Raw genomic sequence first — 27,935 nt, 5'->3', positions numbered from 1 at the left:
GGTCTCAGCTCGGCGGTGGGCGGGGAGGCCCCCAGAGGAAGGTCTTACATCAGCCACCCCACGTGCAACCGGAGGGAGGGGAGGGAGGAAGTCGCCCGGGTCCCCCGGGCTGCGCCTGGCCCCCACCCCCGCCCCGCCCGCCTCGTCTCCCCGCCCCGTCCTTGGTGCAACCACGGCCACCTAGTCGAGCGGCGCCGCGCGGGGCCGAGTGAGCGGAGCAGCCGCCTGCGCCGCGTCGCCGGTTTAAGCGCAGTGCGGCCCGCGGCCGGGGGCGGCGGTAGTGAGACCCGCGCTGCGCTCCAGCCCCCTTTTCCCTCCATGGTTTCTCTCCGCTCCCGCGAGTAACTTGGCTCCGGGGGCTCCGCTCGCCTGTCCGCACGCCGCCCGCCGCCCAGCCCCGCGCCGCCGGCCTCCGCCGACAGCCGACCCATCCCGACGGCCCTCGCTGCGCAGGCCGGGACGCCTCTCCCCCCTCCGCCCCCGCCGCGGAAAGTTAAGTTTGAAGAGGGGGGAAGAGGGAAACATGGACATGAAGAAGAGGATCCACCTGGAGCTGAGGAACCGGACCCCGGCCGCTGTAAGCAGAGCCCCCTGCGGGCGCCCTCTCCCTCCGATGACTTGCATGTCATGGTGGCCACCTGCGGGGCCCCGGCCGCGGGCTCTCCGGCCTCGGCGCGGGGAAGGGCGCAGCTCGCGGGCTCGGACGGGGAAGGCGGGCGGGCGGGCGCGGAGGGGGGAGCGAGCGCGCGGGGATTAACTCTTTGGCGCCCGCGGGCCCCCGCGGCCGTCAGGGGAGGGCGGTGGGGTGGGGGGAAGCAAACTTTGAGCGCCTCGTCCGCCGGGGTCCTTCCCGGAGGAGCGCGTGTGCGTGTGGCCGGCGGCGCGGGAGGGAGGAGGGGTTGTGTAACGCTGGGAGCCATGTTTGCAGCCTCCCGGGGTGCGCGGCCCGGCGGGACCCGGCCTGCCCAGCCGCCGCGCGGCCATCCCAGGCGGGGCCCGCTGCGGGCCAGGCCGGGCTTCGCGCGCCCCGGGCCGGCTGGGGAAGGGGCTGGAGCGCGGGGGCGGACGTGGCTCTCCCAGCCTGGCCTTGCGGGGGACGCCGGCCCGGGGGGCAGGGGCCGGGAGGCGAGGAGGGCGCCTTGGCCTCCGAGGGGCGGGGGCGGGGGTGGTGGCGGGAAGCCCCCTCGGGTGCCCGGGCTCCGGCGGGCGCGGCCTGGCGCGCGCGGAGCGGGGGAGGGGCGGGCCCGGGCAGCGGAGGTGGCGCAACCGCCGCCCCTCCCGAGGCCAAGTTTGAAAAAAGGACGCGGTTCCCGCCATTTTTCAAGCCTAAAAATAAAACTTTCTCCACCATTTCCCCCGCTTCCCGTTCGCCTCCGGGGCCTTCCCCACTCGCGCTCGTTTCAGGGCGGGCCCCGCTCGGCCCGGGCCGGCCGTTATAACGGCGGCTTCGCGCTCCCTCGCCGCGGCGGCGGATTCCGGAGCCGCGGTCCGGGAGGCTGGCCCCTCGGTGTGGGCGGGTGGCGGCTCCTCGCGGCAGCCGGGGCGCGCCACAGGCCGACACTGCGCCATGTTGGCGGGCACCCGTCTCCCTCCGCCGCCGGAGCCGGCCGCGGGCTCGGCCCTGCCCGCCCGCCCCCCGCGGTGGCTGCCGGCCGCCGCTCCCCGGGCGGAGCTCGCGGCTTTTCCGCCGCCGCGCTGGGCTGGGCTGGGCTCGCACTGGCGGGAGCCGCGCGCTCCGCCGTCGGCTCCTCTCCTCTCGGGAGCGCTCGGTCCTGCTCCCCTCCCTTCCCCCCCCGTTCTTAAAAGGGCGATGCCAGGAGCCGGCTCCGCCCGGGCCAGGCGCCGGGGTGCGGGCGGGCCTGGGCGGCCTCTGCCCGCGCAAGTGCAGGAGCGCGGCCGCCCGGGGCCTGCAGCGGGCGGGCCTTCCAGAGTCGCCCTTGCTGCCCGCCCCTCCTCTCCCGCCCGCCCCGCGAGCTGCGGCGGCGGCTTCCCGGGTCCGGGCGCCACGCGGGGGAGCCGCGCCCCTGCCAGACCCCCCTGGGCCGGGCGGCGAGCTCTGGCCGGGGGTCGCCGGCCCCCCCTTCCGGCGGCGGGTGCGCGTGGTGCACGGGTGGCTGCGGGTGTAACAAGTGGCCGACTTGTGGGAATCCAGCCCGGTTTCCCCGGGGCGCACGCGGTCTTCAGTCCTGCGTGCTCGAAGTCACCGCCGGTGACGTTAGGGGCGCCCCCACCCCCATCCCGCGTGGCCGCCACGAGCGCCCCTGTTGGGCCCGAGCACAGGGGCACCTTGGCCAGGCCCCCGGCTTTGGAGGTGGAGGTTGGGTCACGTTCGTCCCGTCGGCTCATCAGTCAGACATTTTGTGTTGGCCACGTGCTCGTACACGGAAGGGTTAAGCTGCTTCACGCTGTTATTTTGAGCTGTAATTTCGGGAGTTTACGTTATTACTGAGTAGTTGTAAATCAATAGAATGTGGACTAATTAAATTCAGCCAAAATTTCCAAAAGTACCCACGTGGATCTAAAGGTTTTCAAATCCAGAATTTGAAGTCTTTGTGCCTAAGCTAAAGTAGGTACTATGAAAGTAGTAAGACTTGACTTGGGTGAACACACAATACAATATACAAATGAGGTGTTACAGAATTATACACCTGAAGCCCATATAATTTTAATAACCAATGTCACCCAAAAAAATTCGACAAAAAGTTAAAAAAGAGAGTGGGGGGACTTACAGCATTTGACAAACAAACAAGTAAGTAAATAAGGTGCTCAGTAACAGCAGTGTTACTCCCTCTGGGAAATACAACTGGGCTGGTGTTCCCACTATATTGAATTTTTTTGTATATGAGGTAACGAACATATTGCTTTTTTAAAAAGTGTACATATATGTGCAAGTATTAATTTTTTAGGTAATCAACAGACCTTACCCTCTTGTCAGAGGTTAGAGTCGTGTGGCTATTTAATTAAAATTTGGTTAAAAGGTCGGTTTGACAGTTGCCGGATCCCCATTTCAAGTGTTCATAAGCCACAATCGACTGCTAGCTGCTCTGTTGGACAGCACTAGCCTACAGTAATCCGGCGGTTTATTAGACAAATATTTGAGCGCCAACAGTATGCCGGCCCGGAAGAGCAGTGTGAACAAGGCAGAGCCTGCGGGGCCTGTTGAGGGTCCTGGTTGCCCGCCGGACTGTGGGGATCAGGAAGGTGCCCCAGGGACTCCGACTGGGAGACAGGCCAGTAGGAGGTAAGAGAGGAGAGGAAAGCTTCGACCTTAAACAGAAGGCTTTTCCAGGAGAAAACAATGCTGTAGATTTTGAAGGGAAATATTTGTAAGAGGAGTTAAAAAAGTGTTTTTACACAAAAGCATTATTCTTAAGGCTAATGAGAAGTTCCAAGATGACTCCTTTAAAACCAAAATCAACTAGTCACATAGTTCCTTATGTTTGTGTGGGACCTGCTCTTAGAAAGTAGGTTTGGCCTTCAGGATTCTGAAGACTTTTGTCATTTGGGGAAGGAAGAAAATTTCTTTCTCCATTGAATGTATGAACAGAAAGCTCTTAAATGCATCTAAGACTGTATTCCATGGTTGACCTTAATATCATCTAGTGAGAGCTAAGTGTTTGAGGAGGATAAGTGGAAGTTTGATCATAAATGTTAGGGTATATGGCTTTTTTGTTCTTACTTTATTTGGGGGTTTGCAGAAGACCCTGGTAACACTTTACCTGTGTTCTTTGGCCAAAGGCCTAGGTTAAGATAATAGGTTCAGTTCATCTATCGGTATAGCCTTGTTCTTTATAAACACAGATACATTCATTTCTCTGAGGGGGAGAGGACTAAAAATATATGTGTAACTCAGTGTTTTCTAAGTCTAGAACAGCTCTTTATATCAGAGGTGTGTTCTCATAGGGGAAAAAATGGCTAAGAAAGAATGGTGATAACCATTTAAAAGTATAAGCAAGGATAGGAAATGTTTTATGTAAAATATTTGTGTTGTACTTCACTGAGAACAAATTGTACAGCCCTAAAACATACCATATACAACACAGAAATTGCTGGTACAAGCACCTTATTATTAACTCTGCATCTAGGGACAGGTAGCCTGATAATAGCTCTGCTTGAGTTTTTCCTTCAAAGTTAGAAAGCCAACCAGTTCCTGGGGTTACAGTCCATGCCACTGTGGAACATGCTGGGCTGTTTGCTAGACCGAGATATTTCATAGGCCATAAATAAGAATAGCCTTTCCTTAGTCCCAACTTACTGGGGCAAAAAAAATTTAGGTGTTCCTCATATTTCCCCCAACTTTTGGCATCTATTGTTCTGTCTCTTTTGATGTAATTTTGAGCTCAATGGGATATTCTAATTGGGTGCACAGCAGCTAACTGTGTTTTTTCCTTGTATAAGTAATACATATTCATTGAAGAAAAAATGATATAAATAAGCTAAAAAAGTAGCAGATATAGAGAAGCAAAAATTTAAAAATAGAAATCTCACACATACTACCCATTCTACCATTTAGACATTCTGATGTGTAGCATTTATTTAGTTATATAAATAAAATGCAGCAAGCATCTTTATCTTTTTATGTAATTATTTATTATAGCCTCACTGTTAATGTCTGCATTGGTTATAATTTAATCATCCCCATGGGGTGGTTAGAAGTTTGGTGGTGTTTTTTTGCTATTTTAAATAGTATTGAAATGAGTATCTCGTAAAGTGAATCTCTATCTTCTACCAAATTGCTTTTTAATTTTTTTTTTTTAATTCAAACCTGAGGATATTTTTCCATTTATTTCTAGGGAGAATGGAAGAGAGAGGGAAAGACAGAGAGAAACATCTATGTGAGAGACACACATCAATTGGTTGCCTCCTGCATGAGCCCCAACCAGGGCACAGGCCGGGAAGGAGCTTGCAACCAAGGTACATGCCCTTGATCGGAATCAAACCCTACCCTGACCAGTTTGGCTCAGTGGCTAGAGCAGCCGTGGGCAAACTACGGTCCACTGGCCGGGTCCGCTGGCCGAATCCGGCCCGTTTGAAATGAATAAAAGACCGTACCCTTTTATGTAATGATGTTTACTTTGAATTTATATTAGTTCACACAAACACTCCATCCATGCTTTTGTTCCGGCCCTCCGGTCCAGTTTAAGAACCCATTGTGGCCCTCGAGTCAAAAAGTTTGCCCACCCCTGGGCTAGAGCGTTGGCCTGTGGACTGAAGAGTCCCAGGTTCGATTCCAGTCAAGGGCATGTACCTTGGTTGCGGGCACATCCCCAGTCGGAGGTGTGCAGGAGGCAGCTGATCGATATTTCTAACTCTCTATCCCTCTCCCTTCCTCTCTGTAAAAAATCAATAAAATATGTTAAAAAAAAAAACCCGGACCCTTCGGTCTGCAAGCCACTGCTCTATCCACTGAGCCAAACCAGCTAGGGTCCAAATTGCTTTTTAGAATGGTTTCCTTTACCCACCAGTAGGACATGGATGTTTACTTCATGCCATTACTTCTGCCACCTAAACACATTTGAGAACCACTAATATAAATCTGTTCTATTGTTAATTTGAAAACATTCATTTTTTTAAAAAAATATATATTTTATTGATTTTTTACAGAGAGGAAGGGAGAAAGACAGAGAGTCAGAAACATCGATGAGAGAGAAACATCGATCAGCTGCCTCCTGCACACCTCCCACCGGGGATGTACCCACAACCCAGGTACATGCCCTTGACCGGAATCGAACCTGGGACCCTTCAGTCCGCAGGCCGACGCTCTATCCACTGAGCCAAACCGGTTTCAGCTGAAAACATTCTTTTAAAATAACAGTAGGGTAGAAGGTTTGAACAGTAGTTAACTCAGAAGAATGGAAATTAGCAAGAGTAGCAGGAATTACTTTTTCTACCTTTTTGGATTATTTCACTTAGTACAATAATTATGTAATATTTTTTTCTAATCCTCACCTGAGAATATTTTTTTCCATTGATTTTTAGAGAGAGTGGAAGGAAGTGGGGGTAGAAAGAGAAACATCAATGTGAGAGAGATACATAAATTAGTTGCCTCCCACATACACCCTGACCAGGACCGGGAACTGTGGGAATCTAACCCGGGACCCTTCAGTCCATGGGCCAATGCTCTATCCCCTGAGCCAAACTGTCTAGGGCTGTATTTTCTAATTAAAGTAATTGGTAATTTTAAATGATCTTTAATTTCTCCATAGTTTTTTTTCCCCTCTTGTAACAAGGATAACTTGTAATTGGGGAAGGTCCCCCAAGCAGTTAGGTAAAACTTACCTCTTTTTTTAGTGTAGCAAGAAGAGTGGGAAATGAGAGCAAATTGGAGAGGGTGGAAGGAAAATTGCTTAATGTCATTTGTGGCTCCCAGCTCTAGTCCCCATAACTAGGCTATAGTATAGCTCAAATTTTTCAATGAAGACAGCAGTGTTTTGCTGATAGCTATAGAAAAACAAACAAAAAAACAACCCAAAAGTTTAAATAGGAAATAATGGAGTTTTAGTTCTCAAGTGTTTATACCTTAAATTCATATTTAATTGGAACATGAGGTGTGAAGAAGCATGAATTTGACCCCAAAAGTTAAAACATCTATTTTTGAGCAGAAGGCCTACTAACTATTTTGGACCAAATAGCTCCTCTAAGTTGTATACACAAATGTACAAGTGCCTGCCCAACCTTCCCTTCTTAGGTAGTAGCCATGGAAGATTTGGGGCATAAGAAGGGGAAACTAGGGTCATTTCTCCTTGATTAGAACCTCCCAATGTATTCTAAATCTAGATTGGGAGGCAATGCCTATCTATCACTCCTCCGTCTCCCTACAAACACACACACACTGGCCCATGTATACTCTTTTTAAAAAATACATTTTTATTGATTTCAGAGAGGAAGCAAGGGGGAGAGAGAGAGAAACATCAATGATGAGAAGAATCATTGATCGGCTGCCTCCTGCATGCCCCCCACCGGGGATTGAGCCCACAGCCTAGGCATGTGCCCTAACCGGGAATTGAACTGTGACCTGCTCATTCATAGGTCAGCGCTCAACCCCTGAGCCACACCACCTGGGCCCCATGCAAACTCTTGGACAATTGTGTTCTCCCTTGCAAGGTAATCTGGATCCCTTCACACTTCAGGGAGGCTTAGTTATTTCAAATGCTGCTGACACAGTGCCAGGGAGAACATACCTTTCACCAAAGTTTTTTTTTTAATATACTTTTATTTATTTCGGAGAGGAAGAGAGAGATGGAAACATCAATGATGAGAGGGAATCATTGATTGGCTGCCTCCTACACGTTGGACTGAGCCCGCAACCCAGGCATGTGCCCTTGACCGGTATCGAACCCGGAACCCTTTGGTCCGCAGGCCGACACTCCATCCACTGAGCCAAACCGGCTAGGGCCTCACCAAAGTTTTGTTTAGAACTTTAAACAGGCTGGAAGACTGCTGATGGAAAGCTTTCCAGACCTGTCATATTCTGGCTCAGCACTGAGTGGGACCCCTCCTATGGTCTCTGCTTTCTGCAGTAATTCCCACTCTGCTATGTCCTCTTACTGTGCCTCTGGAGCCCTGTTCTGGGAGGGTAGCACATTTCTTTACATCCTTAGTCTTCCTAGAAAAGTGAAGAGAGATGCTTTCTCTACTGAGCCATACAACCCTCTGCCCTACTCGCCCCAGTAAATTCTGTTGCCTTCTAATCATGGAGAAAATTAAAGGTCTCAGTGTACATTCCCTGAACTTCTTGCTCTCCCACTTATAAATTCACCTATATTGGTGCCCATCCTAGCTGTCTTCTGCACAAGAAGAGCTGCCCTGGCTCCAACAAGAGTAGAATGATATGTCTCATTTTTAATATGCATTTATATTATTTCTTGTAATTGAACATTTTATTTTTTAGTGTCTATTATCTTGATGATTTGTATTTTATGGCTTGTCTTTTTTTTGTAAACGTCTCTTTTAGGGTGTTTATTTTTTTCCTTACTAGGGTAAAAACAATATCCTCGAGAAAAGTATAAATGCAGATATCTAGAATTTTCATGTATCAAGAAAGGTCACACAAAAAAGCATTTAAAAAAGAGGAGTTTTAAATAAAGAATTCATAACTCAATAATAGAGTCAAATGTTTATATTCTTTTGCCTCGCAATAGCTTTTAAGGAAACAATCCTAATTACAGAAGAGATTTTACATAAGATATTATGGCATTTTTTATAATAGGGAAGATTGGAACTGTTCTACAAGGAGGATTGTAAAGTAATTTATGGTACAGCCATACACTTTAATTTATTTAGCTATTAACAGATATTCAGAGTTGTAGTTGTTTTTTTTAAATTGATTTTAGAGAGAAACATCAATTTGTTGTTCCACTTATTTATGCACTCATTGGTTGATACTTGTATGTGTCCTGACCAGGGATGGAACCTACAACCTTGGCATTTTGAGATGACACTCTAACCAATTGAACTACCTAGCCAGGGCAGAGTTGTTATTTTAAAGTATGCTAAGTCATACAGTTTTACCTTGCCTTTATTTAAAATACACAAAGAAAGACAAAAAAGTACCAAAATATCAATAGTAATGAACATTAATATGCTTTCCATTTAATGTATGTTTATGATCAGAAAGTTGATTTTGTTTAGATCCAAGTTTTCTCTCATTTCATCATCTGCTCAAACCCCTACAATCTTTACACAAACCCCTATGCCAGTGATGGCAAACCTATGACACGCATGTCAGAGGTGACACGCGAACTCATTTTTTTGGTTGATTTTTCTTTGTTAAATGGCATTTAAATATATAAAATAAATACCAAAAATATAAGTCTTTGTTTTACTATGGTTGCAAATACCAAAAAATTTCTATATGTGACATGGCACCAGAGTTAAGTTAGGGTTTTTCAAAATGCTGACACGCCGAGCTCAAAAAGTTCACCATCACTGCCCTATGCGGTACTTTAACACTTGGAGTGGGGGAAACGAGTTAAGTCGGCTCGCGTGAATTGCGCGTACTCCGCGGGAGCCGTCTTAACTCGGTTCATATAGATTTGCGGTGGAGTGCGGGGAACGTGTAAACTCGGGCCGATTGTAACTGCATATTACCAAATATTTGTTTGTTTGCCGTTCACAAAGATACCTACCTGCGTATGCGAACCGTTTCATACCCATTGGGGTAATAGGTATCATAAAAATCCCTGATTTTGCGCGGGAAACCTAAATAATTGCCCGCGCCATCTTATATTTTGGCGGGAAATTCACCCCACACCGGAGTGTTAAAAGACTAGCAGTGACTGTTTTTTTATCTTTATTTTTTAAGAATAGATTAACATTGTCATCAATAAGTACAAAATAAGGTTTTAGAGAAAAGTCTCCCAGCCACTTACTTTCTGTGAGAGATTATTTCTGTGAGATTTTATGTACATACTAGAGGCCTGGTGCACGAAAATTTGTGCACTTGGGGGAGGGGGAGAGCCCTCAGGGGATGTCCTACTGGCGGCTTAGGCCTGCTCTGCCTGGGGAGTGGGCCTAAGCCGCAATCTGGCCTCCCTCTGCTGCCCCAATCATGCTGCCACTGCTGCCCGCCTCCCCCCATCGCCATCCCCTCCCTCTGCCCCCTGGCACTTGCCTTGGCTGGCCTGGCACTGCCTGTCCACCAACTGGTTGTTCCACTGTTTAGTCAATTTGTATATTACGCTTTTATTATATAGGACTAGAGGCCTGGTGCATGGATTTGTGCACTGGTGGGGGGCGTGGCCTGTGGGATCAGCCCGCTGTGGGAGCGCCACTCATCCCAGTCAGCTGAGCGGCTCTCCCACTGTGGGAGCACACTGACCACCAGGGGGCAACTCCTGCATTGAGCGTCTGCCCCCTGGTGGTCAGTGCACATCGTAGCTACTGGTCGACCGGTTGTTCTGGTCGTTCCGCCATTCAGTCACTGAGCTTTTATAGATATAGATAAGAAAGTGAATGTGTGATGTATTACATAAATAACACTTTCTGTACATTTTACATACCACAGTGTATCCAGGAAATTATTTTCTTGTTAAGGGCATTTAAGTTTTCTAATTTTTTCAATCACTTCTTGTGCCTTCTTTCATAAGCCTTTCTGGATGTTTTAAGCTCATGTTTCATTTTTGGGTATTTCCTGATTCTTCTCAAGTCTCCCTTGCAGGATTCCGTCTCCTCGGGGTTCCATCCTCGGTCCTCTTCCTAGGAGTTCCAGCCTCCTACTACTGTCTGTCCTGGTGACTCACAAATATGGAATTCACAACCCAGACTTCCCCTGAACTCCATACCCACGTGTCCAGTTCCCTAGGGATCCTTTCATCTGGACATCTCATAGGAAACTTAAACTTGGTATCCCTTTTGTTATTCCTTCCACACTTCCTTCCACAAGCTGTTCCTTTCTTATTCCCTCAAGCTACATGGTTCCCATTTCTCTAAACCAGAACCTCAGTTCCACTCCACCATCTTCTATACTCAATAGTTAAGCCTGCTAATTAGAACCACTTTAACAGACCTGGATGGGTAGCTTGGTTGGATAGAACATCATCCAGACCCACCAAAGTTGTGGGTTTGATCCCCATCAGGGCACATAACAACAATCAACCAATGAATGCATAAATAAGTGATCAACAAATCTGTTTCTCTCTCCCCCTTCCTCTCTAAAAAATGAAGAAAAAAACATTTTTTAATAAAAAGAACCACTTTAACATTTTTTCCCTCCCAGGTTCCTCTTTGATTTCTATTCTGCAATTTGGTTCAGCAAACATGTACATCACATTTAAATGCTTTATGGTAGTTTTTTAAAAAACATATATTTTTATTGATTTCAGAGAGGAAGGGAGAGGGAGAGAGAGTTAGAAACATCAATGATGAGAGAGAATCATTGATTGGCTGCTTTCTGCACACCACCAACTGGGGGTCGAGCCCGCATCCCGGGCATGTGCCCTTGACCAGAATTGAACCTGGGCTCCTTCAGTCCGAAGGTCGATGCCCTATCCACTGAGCCAAAGCGGCTAGGGCGCTTTATGGTAGTTTTTTTATAATTCTAGTTAAAGTGGAATTTCACTGGTTGAGAGAAATTGTCTAAAAGGTGATTTCACCCAGTAAGCTGGGAGGCAAAATGGCTTAAGATGCAATATGGCTAATTCCTCCTCACTTGGCTTTTGGCATATTGGGGTCATTTCATTCTGTATAATAATTTTGGATTCTCTGTCAGATACAATCATAGAAAATCCCCTAAACCAGCAGTTCTCAACCTGTGGGTCACGACCCCTTTGGCGGTCGAACGACCCTTTCACGGGGGTCGCCTAAGACCATCCTGCATATCAGAAATTTACATTACAATTCATAACAGTAGCAACATTACAGTTATGAAGTAGCAACGAAAATAATTTTATGGTTGGGTCACAACATGAGGAACTGTATTTAAAGGGCCAGAAGGTTGAGAACCACTGCCCTAAACCAAATGGGCCCATTTTAGTGGCGTTGTAGTATACTACTTAGGTAGGTGGCAATAACATTTGACCTTTTTTATGTCTTGGGGTTTTCTTTTTTTTTTGTTTTTTGTTAATCCTCACCCAAGAATATTTTTTCCATTGATTTTTTTTTTCTAGTGAGAATGGATGGGAGGGGGAGGGAAATGGAAATAACAGAGAGAGAAACATCAACAGGTTGCCTCCTGCACATGCCCCAATCAGGGCTGATTGAGCCTGCAACCAGGTACGTGCCCTTGACCAGGAATCAAACCCGTGACCCTTTGGTCTGCATGCTAGCACTCTAACCACTGAGCAGCTGGCTAGGGAGCTGTGTCTGTGTGTGTGTGTGTAATACAAAAGGAATACTGCTAGTAAAAAAAAAGAAAACTTCATATAGATACGAATAAAGTAGACAGCATTCCCCTAGTTTCTTTAATGAGAGGTTACTTTCTCAGCACTTAATATGTCCCAAGCACTGCTCTACAACAGCTCCATGGGGTGGGTAATATTTTTTTCCACTTCATAGATGAGGAAACCGAGGCACAGAGAAGTTAAGTGGCTTGCCCAAGGTCACACAGGTTATAAGTGGTAGAGCCAGGCATCTGTCTCCATAGCCCAGCTCTCCTCAGTTGACTTCTTAGGTTTTCACATGTGCTGATTTTCATCAGAAGAAGGAAGAATGGCAGAGATGTCTAGAGAAAAGTAGAAGGGAGGAAAAAGGTACAATAGGACTGCATGCATCCTGACTGAAACCAGGGCTTCTGAGGAGGAAATAAGGCAGTGAGAAATAATGAAGAAGCAAGTGAGAAGTTGTGGTGTGGGTATCACAGACTCTGTAAATCTGTTTCCTTCTCTGTAAATGGGGGGAGGATGTGGTGGTGCCAGGAATAACAAGTATGGTCTCAATAAATGATAGCAATTAATAGAGTAGGATCCTTAGATTCTGTATGGGAGGATGAAGATGTCACTAGCTCCTATCCTCATTTTAGAGCTATCAGCATATCCCTTCTGTATACATGCTTCATTAATGCTATTAAACTTGGTAGATTCACTGCAAGAATGCCTTTGGCAGTTAAAACTAATTTGCATCACTGTAAATTGATCAGAACGTGTTAAAAATTGCAAGTTTCAGAGTCAACCACAGAGCAAGAATGGCAATAAGGATTATTATAGTATTCACACTGTAGACTGTTATTAAATCAGTATTCAAAATCTTCAGATGTGATACCCTTGGATGAATTTGAGTTCTGAATTTCAGGATCTCCAAAGAAGGAGATTTTATGTCTGAAAAAGGAACCTAATTTAATGTCTAGCAGTCTCTCGCCTGTCATTCTCACATATAACCCAAATTGATCTTTGTTTTGAATTAAGGCCTTGATACTTAACCCATTCCAAGTGTCAAGATAATCTTAGTAAAGATTAATAATACCACAAGTGGAAATGTATAGTGCTGCCAACATCTCCTAGTGATCTTGATAGGAAAAGTAAAACTTCTATATTTTCCTTGTGTCCGTTTCTTGGGCCTTGAGATAGACTCAACCTAAAAGAGGGTGAGGGGTATCTTCACTCTGCATTTATAGTTAAAGCTAACCCTAAGGGAACAGACTTGGGAAAAGAAATAGGGGAGATACAGTTTCTTCACTTCTATCTTATGAACTGTAGTTTCTGTCTCTGGAAAAGAAAGAGTTCACATCTTTATTCGTGGTGTAACATTCCACCCTTGGTATCTATTAGTATATTGTTTCTAAAGGCTTAATCATTTTTCATTTATTTATAACTGTGATCTAAAGGCTGTCCCTATATGTGGGTGTTTTTGCTGGGTATTTATGGTAGAAGTTTTTGCTTTTTTCTGTATGTTCCTGAAAGCTTGTCTTTTCCTTTTTTCTTTTGTCATCTACAGGTTCGAGAACTTGTCCTGGACAATTGCAAATCAGATGATGGGAAAATTGAGGGCTTAACAGATGAATTTGTGAACTTAGAGTTCCTCAGTTTAATAAATGTAGGCTTGATTTCAGTTTCAAATCTCCCCAAACTACCAAAATTGAAAAAGGTGAGTGCTTTTTCTTTAACAGTAAAAAGGAACCATACCGGGAAGGGAAAAATACATGGTTTTACCTGTAAGGAAGCATTTAATGTAGCAGAAAGCACACAGCCTTTGGAACTGGGCATATCTGGGATTGAATTCCAGTTCTATCATTTCCTTGATGGGTGATCTGCAGGTTACTTAATCCTTGTAAGGCTCAATTTCCTCACCTGTAAACTAGTGATACCACCTGACCTTACAGAATTGTTGTGATGTTTGGAAATAATACATGTTGGATGCTAAATAAATATTAGTTATGAAGAATAATTATTTTGTGAATAATTTATTAGTTGTTATAAATTTGTGTTATAATCTTAGATACATTTTGTTCTTAGTATGCTCTGGTTTAGGAAACAGGTGCCTATCACTCATGTTTTATGTTTGTTGATTAAGGATGAGTTTGAGTAGTGAAGACTTTTCAGATTTATAGTCTTTGATAATTCAAACCCATTACATAATTTTAATGACAAGAAGTTTAAAGTGTGCTATGACTTGCTGCAAGAATCCATTGTAACAAAGCTTTTGTATTTCTGTATCCTAGCTGATGGTCTGTTGTTAGCTCTTCATTGGTCTAATTGCAAACCAATCACTATTGCCCTTCAACTCCACCCCCTACTTTAAAAAAACAAGAGACATGTTTTCTTGTGTCCTTGCATATTTATCTGTCACAGAGCTCCAGAAAGTCAAAACTGGAAGAAACTTCATCTTCCAGCCTAGCCCCTTATTTTATAGACACATCAGTAAATTTAGAAAGGTATAGTAATTTGCCTAAAGCCACCCACAAAAGTGGTGGCTAGAGCCAAAACTAGAATCCATATTTCCTATTTCCTAACCCAGTACCTTTTTTTTTTTTTTTTTTTTTTTTTAACATTCAGAAAGGTATGTGATTATGTTTAGGTATTCACTTCATTAGGGAATTTATGTTGAAACTTTGTCTAAACAAAGATACACACAGAAAGAAATTCATAATCAAATTTAAGCAAAGGGGCAGGTAGGCTGTTCCTGTAGTTTGCTTTTGAGTCTTGTTTTTTTGCTTATGTACATAAATTAAAACAAGAAATGCTTTATTTGCTTTATTTAAGTAATAAGTGCTCAGGTACTCTTCATGGTTTTCAGGGTGCCCTGCTTCCTATATCAAAGAATCATGTTATATTTAAATTGGTAAATTTTTTCCTTTCCTCTGGTAAGTATGTGCTTTAGAGATTCAAGAGTCATCCTTTTTATTTGCATGGGTTATTGGTGACACTGGAAGCTCTAATTAGTTCAGTAAACAACTGGTGGCTTTTTATCTATCTACATAAACTTGATGCTAGCAGATCCTAGCAGTATGTGTTTTGTGTTCTGTTTTCCTAGCATCCTGATATATTTTCCTGAATTATTATGGTCAGTATACTGTCAGACTTAGAAAGTAAATGTATCAGTGACCATCTGTATGTATATAGGCTTTATCAAATCGTTTTGAAGTCTTATTTTAATTTGTTACTTATAGAATTAGTGAGGGAGGAATGGAGACATCTGTAAATCAGACTTAAAAGGCAGATAGATGTTCTTACAGTTGATGTGGACTTTGTTTTCTTCCTACCTCAGAATGGCTTGTTTTATAACAAGAAAACAGGATCTGAAAGAAATTTGGTGTATAAATGTCACAAGCTTCCTAAATTTACACATTGCTTTTATTTCAAATAAATGTGCCATTAAGTCCTCTGGTGGGATTGCCTTGTTATTTTTGCTCCCTAAGATACTCATGTTGAAAGGATGTATTACATATGTGTTGATATTCTGACCAACAAAAATAAGTGTTCTCTTTTTATTTTGATTTACTAATATCTCAATAAAGGTAACACTTGGGGCTTTGTTGATTATTATAGACTTATATTTTTAAATTTAGATGCTTAGATATTAGACTGGAATATCACATTGAAAGGAAAATTTTTTTCGGAAATGTTGCATTCTCCTGAAATATTTAATATTTAATAACACCCAAGCACCAGACTTCATATATATATATATTCTTTCATTGATTTTGGAGAAGAAGGGAGAGGGAGAGAGACATAGAAACATAATGAGAGAGAATCATTGATTAGCTGCCTCCTGCATGCCCCTCACTGGGGATTGAGCCCACAACCTGGGTATGTGCCCTGACCGGGAATTGAACTGTGACTTTCTGGTTCATAGGTTGATGCTCAACCACTGAGCCACACTAGTTGGGCTTGAATTGCTTTTTAAACTCATTCTTTCAACAACTACTTAAATTAAAGAGTTCCTCTATTCTCATTATTATTTCATTGCATGTTATAGATGAAATTACATGATGTTTTGATGCTCTTCAAGGTACGCAGCATAGTGCAGAGGGCATGGATTCTTCTGAAACTAGCCTGCCCAGCTTCAAATCATAGGTTTACCACTGTAACAGCTGTGAGCTCTTTGGCATATTTCACTGTCTCTTTGTAGTTCATTTTCTTCATCTGTCAGTGGGGGTAATAATTCTACCTACCCCATCGGTTTATTGTGAGATTAAGTGATCATGTAGTATTTCTAGTGCTTTCAATAGTACCTGGCACTTAAGTACTAAGTAAGGGTTAGATATAATTACTGTTGTTGGCATTTAAAAAGGGGATTGATACCAGCTGTATGGTCTAAGTTTTCTCATCTGCAAAATGAAGAATTTGAATTAGATGCTCTTGACTATCTAATTTTTCCATGCTCCAATATCTTTCACTCTAATTTCTTGCTGAAGGCTCATTTCCTTTATTGGCACACCGTTTGCTGTGTTACTTGACCCGCAGCTAAGAAATTAGAGTAGGTTCTTGTAAAGGCCAGGTTTATGCAAGAAGTGGCCTCCAGGGAGTTGGTTGTATCAGCCCTGAAGCTGTTGCCCCACTCCCTTTCCTGAGGTCATGGAGCTTCTTTAAGGGTGTGTTTTGGGGCTTGTCCTCCTACAGCCGTCAGAGCAAATTCCCTGGTGGCTTCCAGATGTAGAACTCCACAATGTGTCAACACTGTAAGGACCAGATTAGGTTCCAAGTGGGCACAGCAAGCTTTGCTTGGCACACACTTAAATAAGCTGCTTAGAATGCATGGACCAGTTACCCTTCCTGGCAAGTATAGCATATTACAACTTCTTAAAGAATTCTAATTTGCTGTGACCCACTTTTTAGGTTAGAAAATACATTCACTTGAGCAAACTGTTATAATTAGCATCTGGTTAAGAAAACACAACACTTCTCATCCTATTCTGTCTCTCCTCCCCCGGAAATGTTGCTGGGATCCATAACTACTTATTTGGGTTTAATCAAACAAAATGAACATACATGCACTGATAAAAACAGATTGTTTGGTCTTGGTAAGTATTTAAAAACTGTATTTGCTCTTTAGAACACCTTAATGATATATGTCTCTCTGTATATTTGTGTGTGTCTTGTGTGCATTTTCTCTCACAGCTTGAGCTCAGTGACAATAGAATCTCTGGATGTCTGGACATGTTGGCAGAAAAACTTCCAAATCTCACACATCTAAATTTAAGTGGAAATAAACTGAAAGATATCAGTACCTTGGAACCTTTGGTAAGTAATTAAGAATTTGGAAACCGAGACTTACTGGTCATTTTCATTTTCATATTTCTTTATAGTAAGGGAAGTGATTGGAAATAATTGATTACCTGATACTGTGGTGGCTTTCTTCAAAGGGGAATTCTTTTTTTTTCCTTTTTTTTTTTTCCTTTTAAAATTTCATGTGTTTATGAAATTAAACATTTATTTTTTTCCCCCCAGACTGGCTAGGCTATTCTATACTTTTCTAGAAAAAGCTGTTTATATTGGGTGGCATATCTGAATTGCAGATGGAACAGAAGTCCAAGGACAGTTCCAATAAGTTTTAAATCTCCTAATTCATGATCTTGGGCGCTAGCTGGATCACTGTTGCCCAAAGTTTTTCATGGGAACCCCCAAATCCTCCTCAGTCTTACATACTTGGATAAGCTATGGAAAATTAGTTAAGTGTCACGAGTTACAGACTTGCTGTGTGACCTTGGGCAAATTGCTTCTTTTCTCCGGGCCTCAGCTTCCTCACTTAGGAGTTCTGGAAATAAAATAAGGCAATGCACTTACTTTGCTTTGTTAGCTGGAAAGCTGTGCTAATGGGGTCCAGCCCAGGTGGAAGTTGTGGTGGCCATAAAAGAGCTTTTAGAGGCAGGGCTTAATGCAGGGTGTGGGGGAGCCCCACAGGCTCCTCTTTTGGCCGGCACCTGGAAATGTCTATGAATTCAAGATTGATAAATGACTATTTTACCTAAACGTGGTATTCTAAAAATTTGGCATACAGGGAGAATTCCATTTTAATGATGCTAACTTGGTGTACATAAAGTCAGTGTTTCCATTAACTTCCAAACATTAATTGGGAGAGGGTTACACAGTAGGTAGGAGTTGTCTTTCAGGATGCAGAAGAACAGAACCCAAGAGGATAAGCCATCCTCTGCTATCCATCTTTTCTGATATCACAGTATATTTATAATATTTGGATTTCATATTAGTTGTACAGGGTGTTCTATTAATATTTCAAGGGAAGATAAGGTTAAATTATGACTTCTTTCAATAAAGAGGGTTTCCTGTCAGAATTTTAGGGTCTTTCCCTCCTAATTAATAGAGGTGCTGCGCCAGTGTAGATTAAGCATCTTTTACTGAGTCACTTTATGTGTACATTTCATTACGTGAACTATGTCTAGTTCATATTTCTCATAAGTCTTGGGAGCCTATTTCCCACCTTTACTCCATATATTTGCCCCTCTTTTCTACTGTAGATAAGTACACCCAGATACTTAGGCTCCTTCATTTTTACTGGTTCTATTCTTTTTCTCAAAACCAGTCCACATTTCCAATGTTTAAACAAACATTTATTGAGTTTTGCTGAATTCAAGGACATTAACTTTTGCCCACTGTATCCTCATAAGCCACAGAAGAGAGACTGTAGAGAAAACCAAGTTTAGAAAACTTAATTAATAGTCACATGATAATTTGCAGAATAGGGATTCAAATCCAAATCCACTGTTCTTTGCACTGTTCTCTTTTTGCCTACAATTTTGTTTCATATCCAAATTGACTTGAGCTATTTAACAGGAGCACGAAATTCAGTGCTAATGGTCTCCCAGTCAGACCCCTGCATTAATCTTCTTTGTCTGTGTTAGTGACAGGCCTGTCAATCCAGGGTCACTGTGAGCACAGGAACCCCTTTTTTTCTGGACAGAACACCAGGTAGTGCCTTTCCTTGCGAGATCATTGGCTGTTGCCTGATTCTCATAACAACCTGGGTCCCCTTAAATGTTTCATCAGAAGCCTTTGTCAGTGCCCTAGCAGACAGAGGCAGAGCAGAAGCAGTGTGTGGGAGCTGTTTGCTTGGGTGTTCCTGACCTGATCAGAGATGTATGAGGGCCCTTTGATGACTTTGAAAGTCTCAGTTCCCTGGGATAGTAAAGAATGAGAAATAATCATTGTTGTATTTTATCATTTTTAGAGGATCTGCTACGTACCATACACTATAGTGGATGCTTAATGTATGTTATCTCATTAGTAATCCTCAAAGAACATTTCTACAAAGTGGATAGAAATAGCATGGCCCTCATTTTACACAAGAGGAAGCTGAGGCTTGGGAGAGGCTGAATCCCTTGTCCAGAGTCACACACTTGGCTGGCCAGTGAGAGCTGCAGAGCTGCACACCCAAGACTTTCTGGAAAAGCCTGGGCTTCTGCCCTTCTCTGAACTTGTTTCTCAGATTCCTAGTGGTGCTAGGTGGGTCTCCTGAAGTTAGAACTTAGAATAAAATATAACTGTAGCAGAAGGTGAAAGGGGGAAATGTTGGATCAATTTTTACTTCTGATAGTATTCTTCAGTGGGGAAAAACACCATCCTCATCCTCATTAACCACATAACATTTTGAACACCGTCTACATTGAGCCCAGTTCTAACAGTCAATGCAATGATTGTGAATGCCTCTGCTTGCTACAGGGACATTAATCGAGAGACAAAGAAGGCATCATTTCAAACTTCCTTGGACACCTTTTTTAAGAGACCTGGGCCATCCAAACCATCCCCAAAAGCCCTTCTAAATTCTAAGAAGGCAAGCAAAATTATTGTTAATAAAATGTTTAATGTTTATTATGGCTAGCCTATTAGTTTTAGGCCAAATTTATGATATGATAAAAATTTGTGATTTTTTTTTTTTTTTTTTTTTAGCAGTACTTAAACATTACATTGGGATCCTGAACGATCTGTCTGTAGTGTATTTGGGATCTTAAAGTGTAATTTTACTACTTGAAACGTTTCTAGAATACTATGGTTATTTGTGATTTTGTTGTTTATTTTCTTTAACTTAGTTTTCTAGCATACTGTTTGGCATGTCCGGATTATAATGGGTCCTTTCTCAAGAAGTAGCCAAAAATATCACAGAGTCATAATTTCAGAAACAGAGCTGTGGAGAGCCTGTGCCTCGGGATAGTTGGTAAAACTAGAGAAAAGCCTTGGGCACTGTAGAGCATTAAATATCGGGTTGTATGCATTTTTGTGCATCTTTTCCTAGGGAATAAGTTTGAGGAGTCCATGGCTCATTCCTTTGATGAATTTTTAGACGGAGCCTCTTTGGGAAAGCTGCCTAAATTTACTTGTATCCTAGCTGGTATAGGTCAACTGTTTTGTGAAGAGAAAAGAGTTCCCAGTATGCTATCTAGTTGTCTGGGGTGGCATTTCAGCATTTTTTTCTTCTTGGCAAGAATTCATACCTGGGCTTCTGGAGGTTAGGGCCTGCCCAGTGGGGAACCTAATCTGAAAGCTGCATGACATAAAAGCAGCTCTAAGAAGGGTTGGGGACAGTTTTCTTAAGACCTCAGGGGACTGACTTACATAAGCACATTATTTGATTCACAAACCCTTGCTTGGATCATCATACATTGGTGTTTTGAGGAGTACAGTTTCCTGTTGCTGTAACCCTACTCTGTGTTCCCTGTCTGGCTCTATGTTCCCAAGGGCTGCTCAGTGAAAGTAAAGTAAGTGTGGGAACCTCATCTTTGATCAGGAAGATGAAGATTCTGTAAGGGCAGCGGTCAGCAACACTTTTTGCTAAAGGGCCCAATAACAGATCATTTAGGCTTTGTCAGCCATACAGTCTCTATCACAATTACTCAGCTTCCCCATTGCAGCACAAAAGAAACCATACGTAATGTATAAACAAATGAGTGTGGCTCTGTTTGAATAAAACTTGTTTTACAAAAACAGGCCGTGGTTTGGAATGGGCCAGCAGACAATCTTTTGCCAAGCCCTGCTTTAGAGCAAAGATTTTTCAAATTATTTTGTAACTCCCTAGAATTACACAGATACCTCAAGTCCTGGAGACAAGGTTTTGTTTAATCTGCATTTCTTTCTAGGTCCCTGTGAATGTTGAAATAGCTTTCCCAAATAAAGCATCAAAGACTTTAAACACCAACATTTATTTTTTGCAACTTCTGTCTCTCACCCTCCCTTCCTCTCCTAAAAATCAATGGAAATATATCCTCAGGTGAGGATTAACCAAATATATATTACATATGTTTGTTTTTTTTTCCAAGTCTTTTCTCTTGATTCAGAACCATTAAAAGTTACATTTATGAAGCTATATAGCATATGCCCTCTGGGCTTATTGCCCCTATTCTAAAAGGCACCAGGCTTCATGTTTTGTGTTTGCTTGTTATAAGCTTGCACTCTCTCCTGGTGCTGTCTCCTAACTTGCCTGTAATAATATCTCTGTCCTCCCAACCTCTTAATCCTTAATCAAAACTTAATAGATGTGGGGTTGAAGTACTAATACCAGTACATTGTACTTAAGAACAGATGAAGATCTGAGTAAAATACCTGGAAATTTTCCTATTCAACAAAGTTTCAAGGTATGATAATACCAAAAGAATTTTACATGGAAAAGTCTGGTAACAGTGTCAATCATTTCCCCAAAAATTCAAAAAGAAGAGTGTAATGTTTCTTATTTCTGAAGTTTAAACTCCTTTTCCCTAACCTGTATTGATTCCTGTCTTTCCAGAAGATGTCTGCATCACTAAACTTTGTGCTTTATTATATTCTGTTCTCTCGTGTTTCACATCTGTGTTCCCAAGTAGAAATGTCAAGCACCTTGAGATTGAGTTGATGGTTGGATGAATTTTCTTCCATACTACTACCCCAGAGCTTTGAAGACTGCTTGATACCCAGCAAGTTCTTAGTGGACTTTTGATTACTCAAATATTTGAACTTAGTTTTGAATCAAATTCTCTGATTTGTCTTGTACTATAAGAAGATCCAGTTTTAATAACTTTTTCAAATTCATATTTCTTAAGACTAATGCTGCCCAAAAAAATGACTGTTCTTTGAGAAGGGTAGATGTAGAAGGAAAGGACTAGTTACAAATCTCTAGTGGCCTCTAATATAAAGATTGCAAAGGAGTTGAAATGTTTTCCTATGTACAAGGTTGAGTGGGTAGTACCTAATTAAATACGAGCCTAGACTTTTACCTCTTAGGAGATGGGTTTTGTTGCTTAGGTTCCTTTGGTTTAGGAAGTATGTTTTTTTAATCCTTCAGAAAAAGTTGGAATGTCTGAAAAGCCTGGATCTGTTTAACTGTGAGGTTACTAACCTGAATGACTACCGAGAGAGTGTCTTCAAGCTCTTGCCACAGCTGACTTACCTGGATGGCTATGACCGAGAGGATCGAGAAGCTCCTGACTCAGATGCTGAGGTGGACGGTGTGGATGAAGAAGAGGATGATGAAGGTAATTGGACATTATTTTCATCAACCTAATTTCTGCCTTCAAAGGTCCTGATAAAGCTGCTGAATGTTCTTTCTGTTGCGAAAAATTTATATGCATACATGTAGGCATTCCATTTAATTTGGAGTTACAACTTCTGTTTAATTTTAATAAGTGCTTGGGACATTGAAGCCTTTAAATGATTCCAAATAAAAATGGTTTGTTTAGCTAATGTCTTAAATTTCAAGCCTAGAAATCATGGACTGCTCCATCCATTGAAGTACTTGTGATTTACAGTTTACTAAGGAGACCATCATTTCTGTCTTCCTCCTAGCTGTTCCCCTGCCTTGGTTACTGCTTACTTATCCTTACAAAACTCATCTTTGTCAACACCTCCAGGAAGACTCTCCTGATACCCTCAAGAGATTAGAGTCGTGAACATGCTGGAACATACCCTTGCTACCTCTTTCGTAGCACCTGTCTCTCTGCTATTCTTGTCCCTTCCAACTATGCTATGATTATTTTCTTGGGTCGGGGCTTTTTTCTTTATTCAAAGGACCTAAAACTTCATAGGTACTTGGATATGTTTGTTATATCCAAATATAAATAAAATAGGTTTCCTGCCTTTAATATATTACTAGGGTCTAAGAAGATGATGATTTCAAAATACTATGTGTTAGGTTCCATTTTTCATTAATAAGGGAAATAATCTCTGGGTATAACATGGATTTAGAAGATAGTTTTTATCATTGACATCTGATCAAGGTTTTTTACATCTAGTTAGCTTTTAGACCAGGGGTGGGCAACCTTTTTGACTCAAGGGCCACAATGGGTTCTTAAACTGGACCGGAGGGCCGGAACAAAAGCATGGATGGAGTGTTTGTGTGAACTAATATAAATTCAAAGTAAACATCATTACATAAAAGGTTACGGTCTTTTTTTTTTGTCTTTTTTTTTTTCTTTTTTTTTTTCTTTTTTTTAGTTTTATTCATTTCAAACGGGCCGGATCCGGCCCACGGGTCGTAGTTTGCCCACGGCTGTTTTAGACTCATGATTATTTTTAAATATCTCTTTTCTTTAAAATAAAAAATATACAAGAAAAAATGATTAAGAAAAGCAGAGGAGGAAAAAACATCAGGCAACTTGGTGCCATTATTGGTGCTGTGATCTGGAAGCATCTTTACGGTTTGATTTTGCAGGAGATTTGAGATAAGGCAAAAAGAGAGAGGATGGGATGTAAGACAAGCATGACAAACTCATGGCCGCGAAGTTCGTAAGATGCCACAAAATAGGACATCTCACCTTGTTCCAAATATTTATGTCACTTGTTCCCCTCACCACAGGTTTTCAGTTATCCCTAAGAACCCTTTGTGCCTCCTGTGGGCTGCTGAGGTTCATTTTAAACAGGCTGAACGGCCACCTGTGAAAGAGCCTGTAAAGAAAACTTTTGGGGGGTGGAGGGTTCCTGAGAACCACATCATGGTTTCTGTCCTCTTGGAGCTTACTACGAAGAAGAAAGTGTTAAATAATCACAAGTGAGCAAGGTGTGTGGTCATGGAGAAGAACCAGGTGCTTGTGTGAGAGTGCGAGCTGGGATTCGGAGGTCTGGCTTATCTGCCCAAGGAAGTGATTTTTAATTGAGATTCAGAGGTTGAATCCGTGTTAGCCAAACAGAAGAGGGAAGAGTGTTGAGAGGCCAGGAGGCAGAATAGAGCACAGCAAGCTCTAGGACCAGAGAGGTAACTGCTTGGCCAGAAGCCTTCACCAAATGGAGACACGGTATGGAGATGCCTCGCAACTTGCCTCCGCAGCTTGTCACAGGGTTGTTAGTCGGCATCTCCCAAGCTCCCCATTTGGGCAGCTTTGTGGTGGTACCCTTACCTCAGAAGAATATTTTTGTTTCAATTTTTTGTAACTTTTTACTGTGGAAAATTTTAGACATAGACAAAGGTAGAAAAAATAGTAAAACATTCATGTTCCCATGACTGAGCTTTAATAGTTCTGGTTCATAGCTGATCATGTTTTATACGTACACATCCCTACCCTCTTCCCCCTTCCTTACTTGGAGTCAAATGCCAGACACTGGATAAAGTGTTATAGTGTCCATCTAGTCTCCCAGGAGTCCTGGCCTCCAGATGTTATGGGATTCTGTAGGACAAAAGGACTGAGCTACAGCAGCTTGGGAGCAAGAGGGTAACTGTGGTTCACGGTTTCCCCTGATCTTGGTGTAGTCCAGCATTTGTCCTGTGGACCAACCCATAATTTCTCAACATCTAGCAGATGTACCCTCATGGGACATCAAGGGTATTTAATGAATTCCTTTTGGACTGTTTTCAGAAGGAGAAGATGAGGAGGACGAGGAGGATGAGGATGGTGAGGAAGAAGAATTTGATGATGAGGAGGATGAAGATGAAGACGAAGATGTAGAAGGAGAAGAGGATGAAGATGAAGTCAGTGGGGAGGTCAGTGCAACTCTGCTTCCCTGCTTCCTATTTAAAATGATTAAAAGTATAGATTCCTTTTTAAGAAGAAAGGAAAGGAAGAGAAAGAAAGGCCTTCTGAAGAAAATAATGTACGTTTGAGTAGACTAACATCAGTCTGATTAATTTAGCTCTTATAAACCCACCCTCTTAATAAATACTAAATGGAATGCTTACTGAATGCTACGGGACACAGTTCTTGGCTCTGCAAGGTAAGTTTTAACCCTTTAACTTTGGGAGGAAGCAGTGAGTTGAGTATTCAGTAGGGTGAGAAAACTGCAAACATTCAGAACTGAAGGTATGTCTGTTCCTTTGTTGTATTGAAAGGAAGGGTATGTTTACCAAGTCTTGGCTTGTTCTTATATATTCAGCCTAATTCAGCAAATATACGCCTACTGTGTTAAAAGAGCTAGGGATGCAAAGTTAAATAGGGATGTGGTCCTGCCCTGGCATGTGTGGCTCACTTGGTTGAGCGTCGTCTCATGTACCAAAAAGACACCAGTTCGATTCCTGGTCAGAGCACATGTCTGGGTTGCGGATTCAGTCTCCAGTAGAGGGGGTGTGAAGGAGGCAGCTGATCGATGTTTCTCTCCCACATCAATATTTTTCTCTCTCCAAAGTAATAACGTTTTTTTTTAAAACGTGGTCCTACTCTGCAAGAGCAGGTAGTCTAATTTAATGGAATACCTAAGTAACACAATGTCAGTAAGGAGTTGAATGCCATAGGACAGGAGAAAGGAGTGACTTAACTTTGACCCTCAAGGTTTGTGAAAACCACAGGCCAGAAAAGTTAGTCGTCACCAAAAACATGTTCTTTTTTTGTACAGAAGTAAGGCTGAGCATTTGTATAATCTCATAAGGTATTTAATGAAATTAAGTTCCTGAAGGAAACATTTTATAACAATGGTAATGTAGAAATCTTTGCCCGAACCTGTTTTGAAATTCAAGATTTTAAAATCATTTCTTGAATTATTCATTTAAACTTGTATACTAATTAAGCATGTCTGGTAAATGAAATGCTTACTTCTGAAAAGCAACATTTTTTTAAGTATGTTTTTATTGATTTTTAGAGAGAGGGGAAGGGAGAGAGATAGAGAGATAAGAAACATCACCCATCAGCTGTCTTCTGCCTACTGGGATTCGATCCTGCAACCTGGGCATATGCCCTGACCAGAAATCGAACCCGTGACCTCTTGGTACATGGGTCGATGCTCAACCACTGAGCCACATCAGCTGGGCAATTTTTAAAGAAAAATTTAAATTAAGCTTATTAAGAGAAACCCACATATCTCAGTACATCAAAGTAGATAAAAACGCAAAAGTTTTCTCCTTGATGGATTGTTACATTTATTGGGAAATTTATACTTTTTGTACTTCTCAACTTGGCAGAATTAATCTAATAATGATAATTGCCATACTATTCTTTAGGAAGAAGAATTTGGACATGATGGAGAAGTTGATGAAGATGAAGACGATGAGGATGAGGATGAGGATGAAGGTGGGTGTGAAGCATGCATTTTGGTCCTCCTCAGCTAAAAACCAGGGTATGGGGCAGCTGTCCCATTAACTTAGAATTTGTCACAACCACTGAGAAGAAAAAAAATGCCCTTTGCCCTGGTGGTCTTCACAGGCCCTTGTGTAGCCCTGTCAGCGTGTCTACACTGGTGTAGTTCACCTGCTCTATGTAGCAAGCAATTAAGACTGTCTCTCTGAGGGAAGGAGGCCCAGTTTTCAGTCCCCACACTTGAACTATGTTTTTAGAGCCCATCATTCAGATTATTTCCAGGCATAAGATTTCTGTGTTTTGAATTCTTTCATTTAAAAAAGTCTTAGTAATTGTGTCATAATTTTTGCAGAATGTATACATATCACCTTTCCAATTTTATTAGTGTTATTCCTCTCCACCTTAACCCAAACCAGTGAAATATCCATTTGTTAATTACTCATTGAAAGCACAGATTCTCATGCATATATAGGTTTCAGAATACCAGGTGGTTTGCTGTGCTTTCCATTGGTTCAATTTTTTTTTTTCAGCATCTGTTCTCTGCCACGCACTGGACTAAATTTACAGTGATAGAAGGGCAATCCTTAGGACTGGTTCCTGCCTTCCAGGAGCTTTATGGAACATAGTTTGACACAGATTTAGTTAATTTCATTTAATAGCCATGAATTTTTACTAGTTAAAAAAACGATATATAGGTCTCTGTCTCAAAAACCTGAGGCATCTAGAAATCTTTTCAGTTAATATCAACTCGCTACAATTTGAATCTTGCCATGTTCAAGGCTAAATACTCTGTTATCTCCGTTAATCTCCAGAGTAACCCTCCAAGTTAGTACCATTGTCCCCATTTTATAAACAAGGAAACAGGCTAACTAACTCCAAAGTCCCTGGTAAGCAAATCTCTCATTGGACCAACAAGTGTAAGAAACATTTGGGAGGCTGCAACTTAAAATTGAGAAAACTGGCTTAACTTTGTTGTGATTTGAGATGCTGCTGGGCATTTTGCCTTCTTGGTTCTGTGGTCACTATGCTTTTTAAAATTAATAGCTCCTAATTAACAACCTGCCTATCAGATTAAGCTGGCATCTTTTTTTTATCATCTCAACCATCAAAAAATTCATTGTTTTTACCTTCGTTAGCAATAACTTAGGCAAAATGCCTTTCCAATTGTCTCAAAGTGAATTTTTGTTATTGTACAGAGGAGGAAGAAAGCGGGAAAGGTGAAAAGAGGAAGAGAGAAACAGATGATGAAGGAGAAGATGATTAAGAACCCAAATAATCTGCAAAAAAAAGAACTGTTCAGTATTGGTTGGACTGCTCATCATATGGATTTGGTAGCTGTTTAAAAAAAAAAAAGGTAGCTGTGATACAAACCCCAGGACACCCACCCACCCAAAGAGCCAAAGAATAGTTCCTGTGACATTCCGCCTTCCTCCATTTAGTCCCTTTTGGAAATTCACCACCAAGCGTGGGGACTGCACCCCAACAGAATTGTAAGCGTTGTTAGGTTTCATGTAAGACTCTTGCTGTAGCGTGGAGAGCTGTGATTGGTGAGGCAACCAGCTGTGGCTACCAGTTACACCAAGACTGTAACAGCATTTTTACTTTCTGTACAACAAAGAAGCTTTGTAAATAAAATCTTAACATTTTG

At 42.4% G+C, this 27,935-nt stretch overlaps 1 protein-coding gene across 1 annotated transcript; it reads left to right on the top strand.

Moving 5' to 3' along the window:
* Positions 1-293: 293 nt before the first annotated feature.
* ANP32B (acidic nuclear phosphoprotein 32 family member B) lies at positions 294-27,935 on the top strand. Its single transcript, XM_070431104.1, has 7 exons — positions 294-577; positions 13,369-13,518; positions 16,992-17,114; positions 22,138-22,327; positions 24,641-24,765; positions 26,212-26,281; positions 27,484-27,935. Exons 1-7 carry the CDS (start codon positions 524-526, stop codon positions 27,549-27,551), a joined length of 780 nt encoding a protein of 259 aa, XP_070287205.1. The 5' UTR covers positions 294-523; the 3' UTR covers positions 27,552-27,935.

The sequence above is a fragment of the Myotis yumanensis genome, unplaced genomic scaffold (genome assembly GCF_028538775.1).
Source record: "Myotis yumanensis isolate MYYU_CA2020_CCGP unplaced genomic scaffold, mMyoYum1.0.hap1 SCAF_12, whole genome shotgun sequence".
NCBI classification, from domain to species: domain Eukaryota; kingdom Metazoa; phylum Chordata; class Mammalia; order Chiroptera; family Vespertilionidae; genus Myotis; species Myotis yumanensis.
The sequence above is the reverse complement of the archived record's forward strand: the minus strand, read 5'-3'. Positions and strand labels throughout refer to the sequence as shown.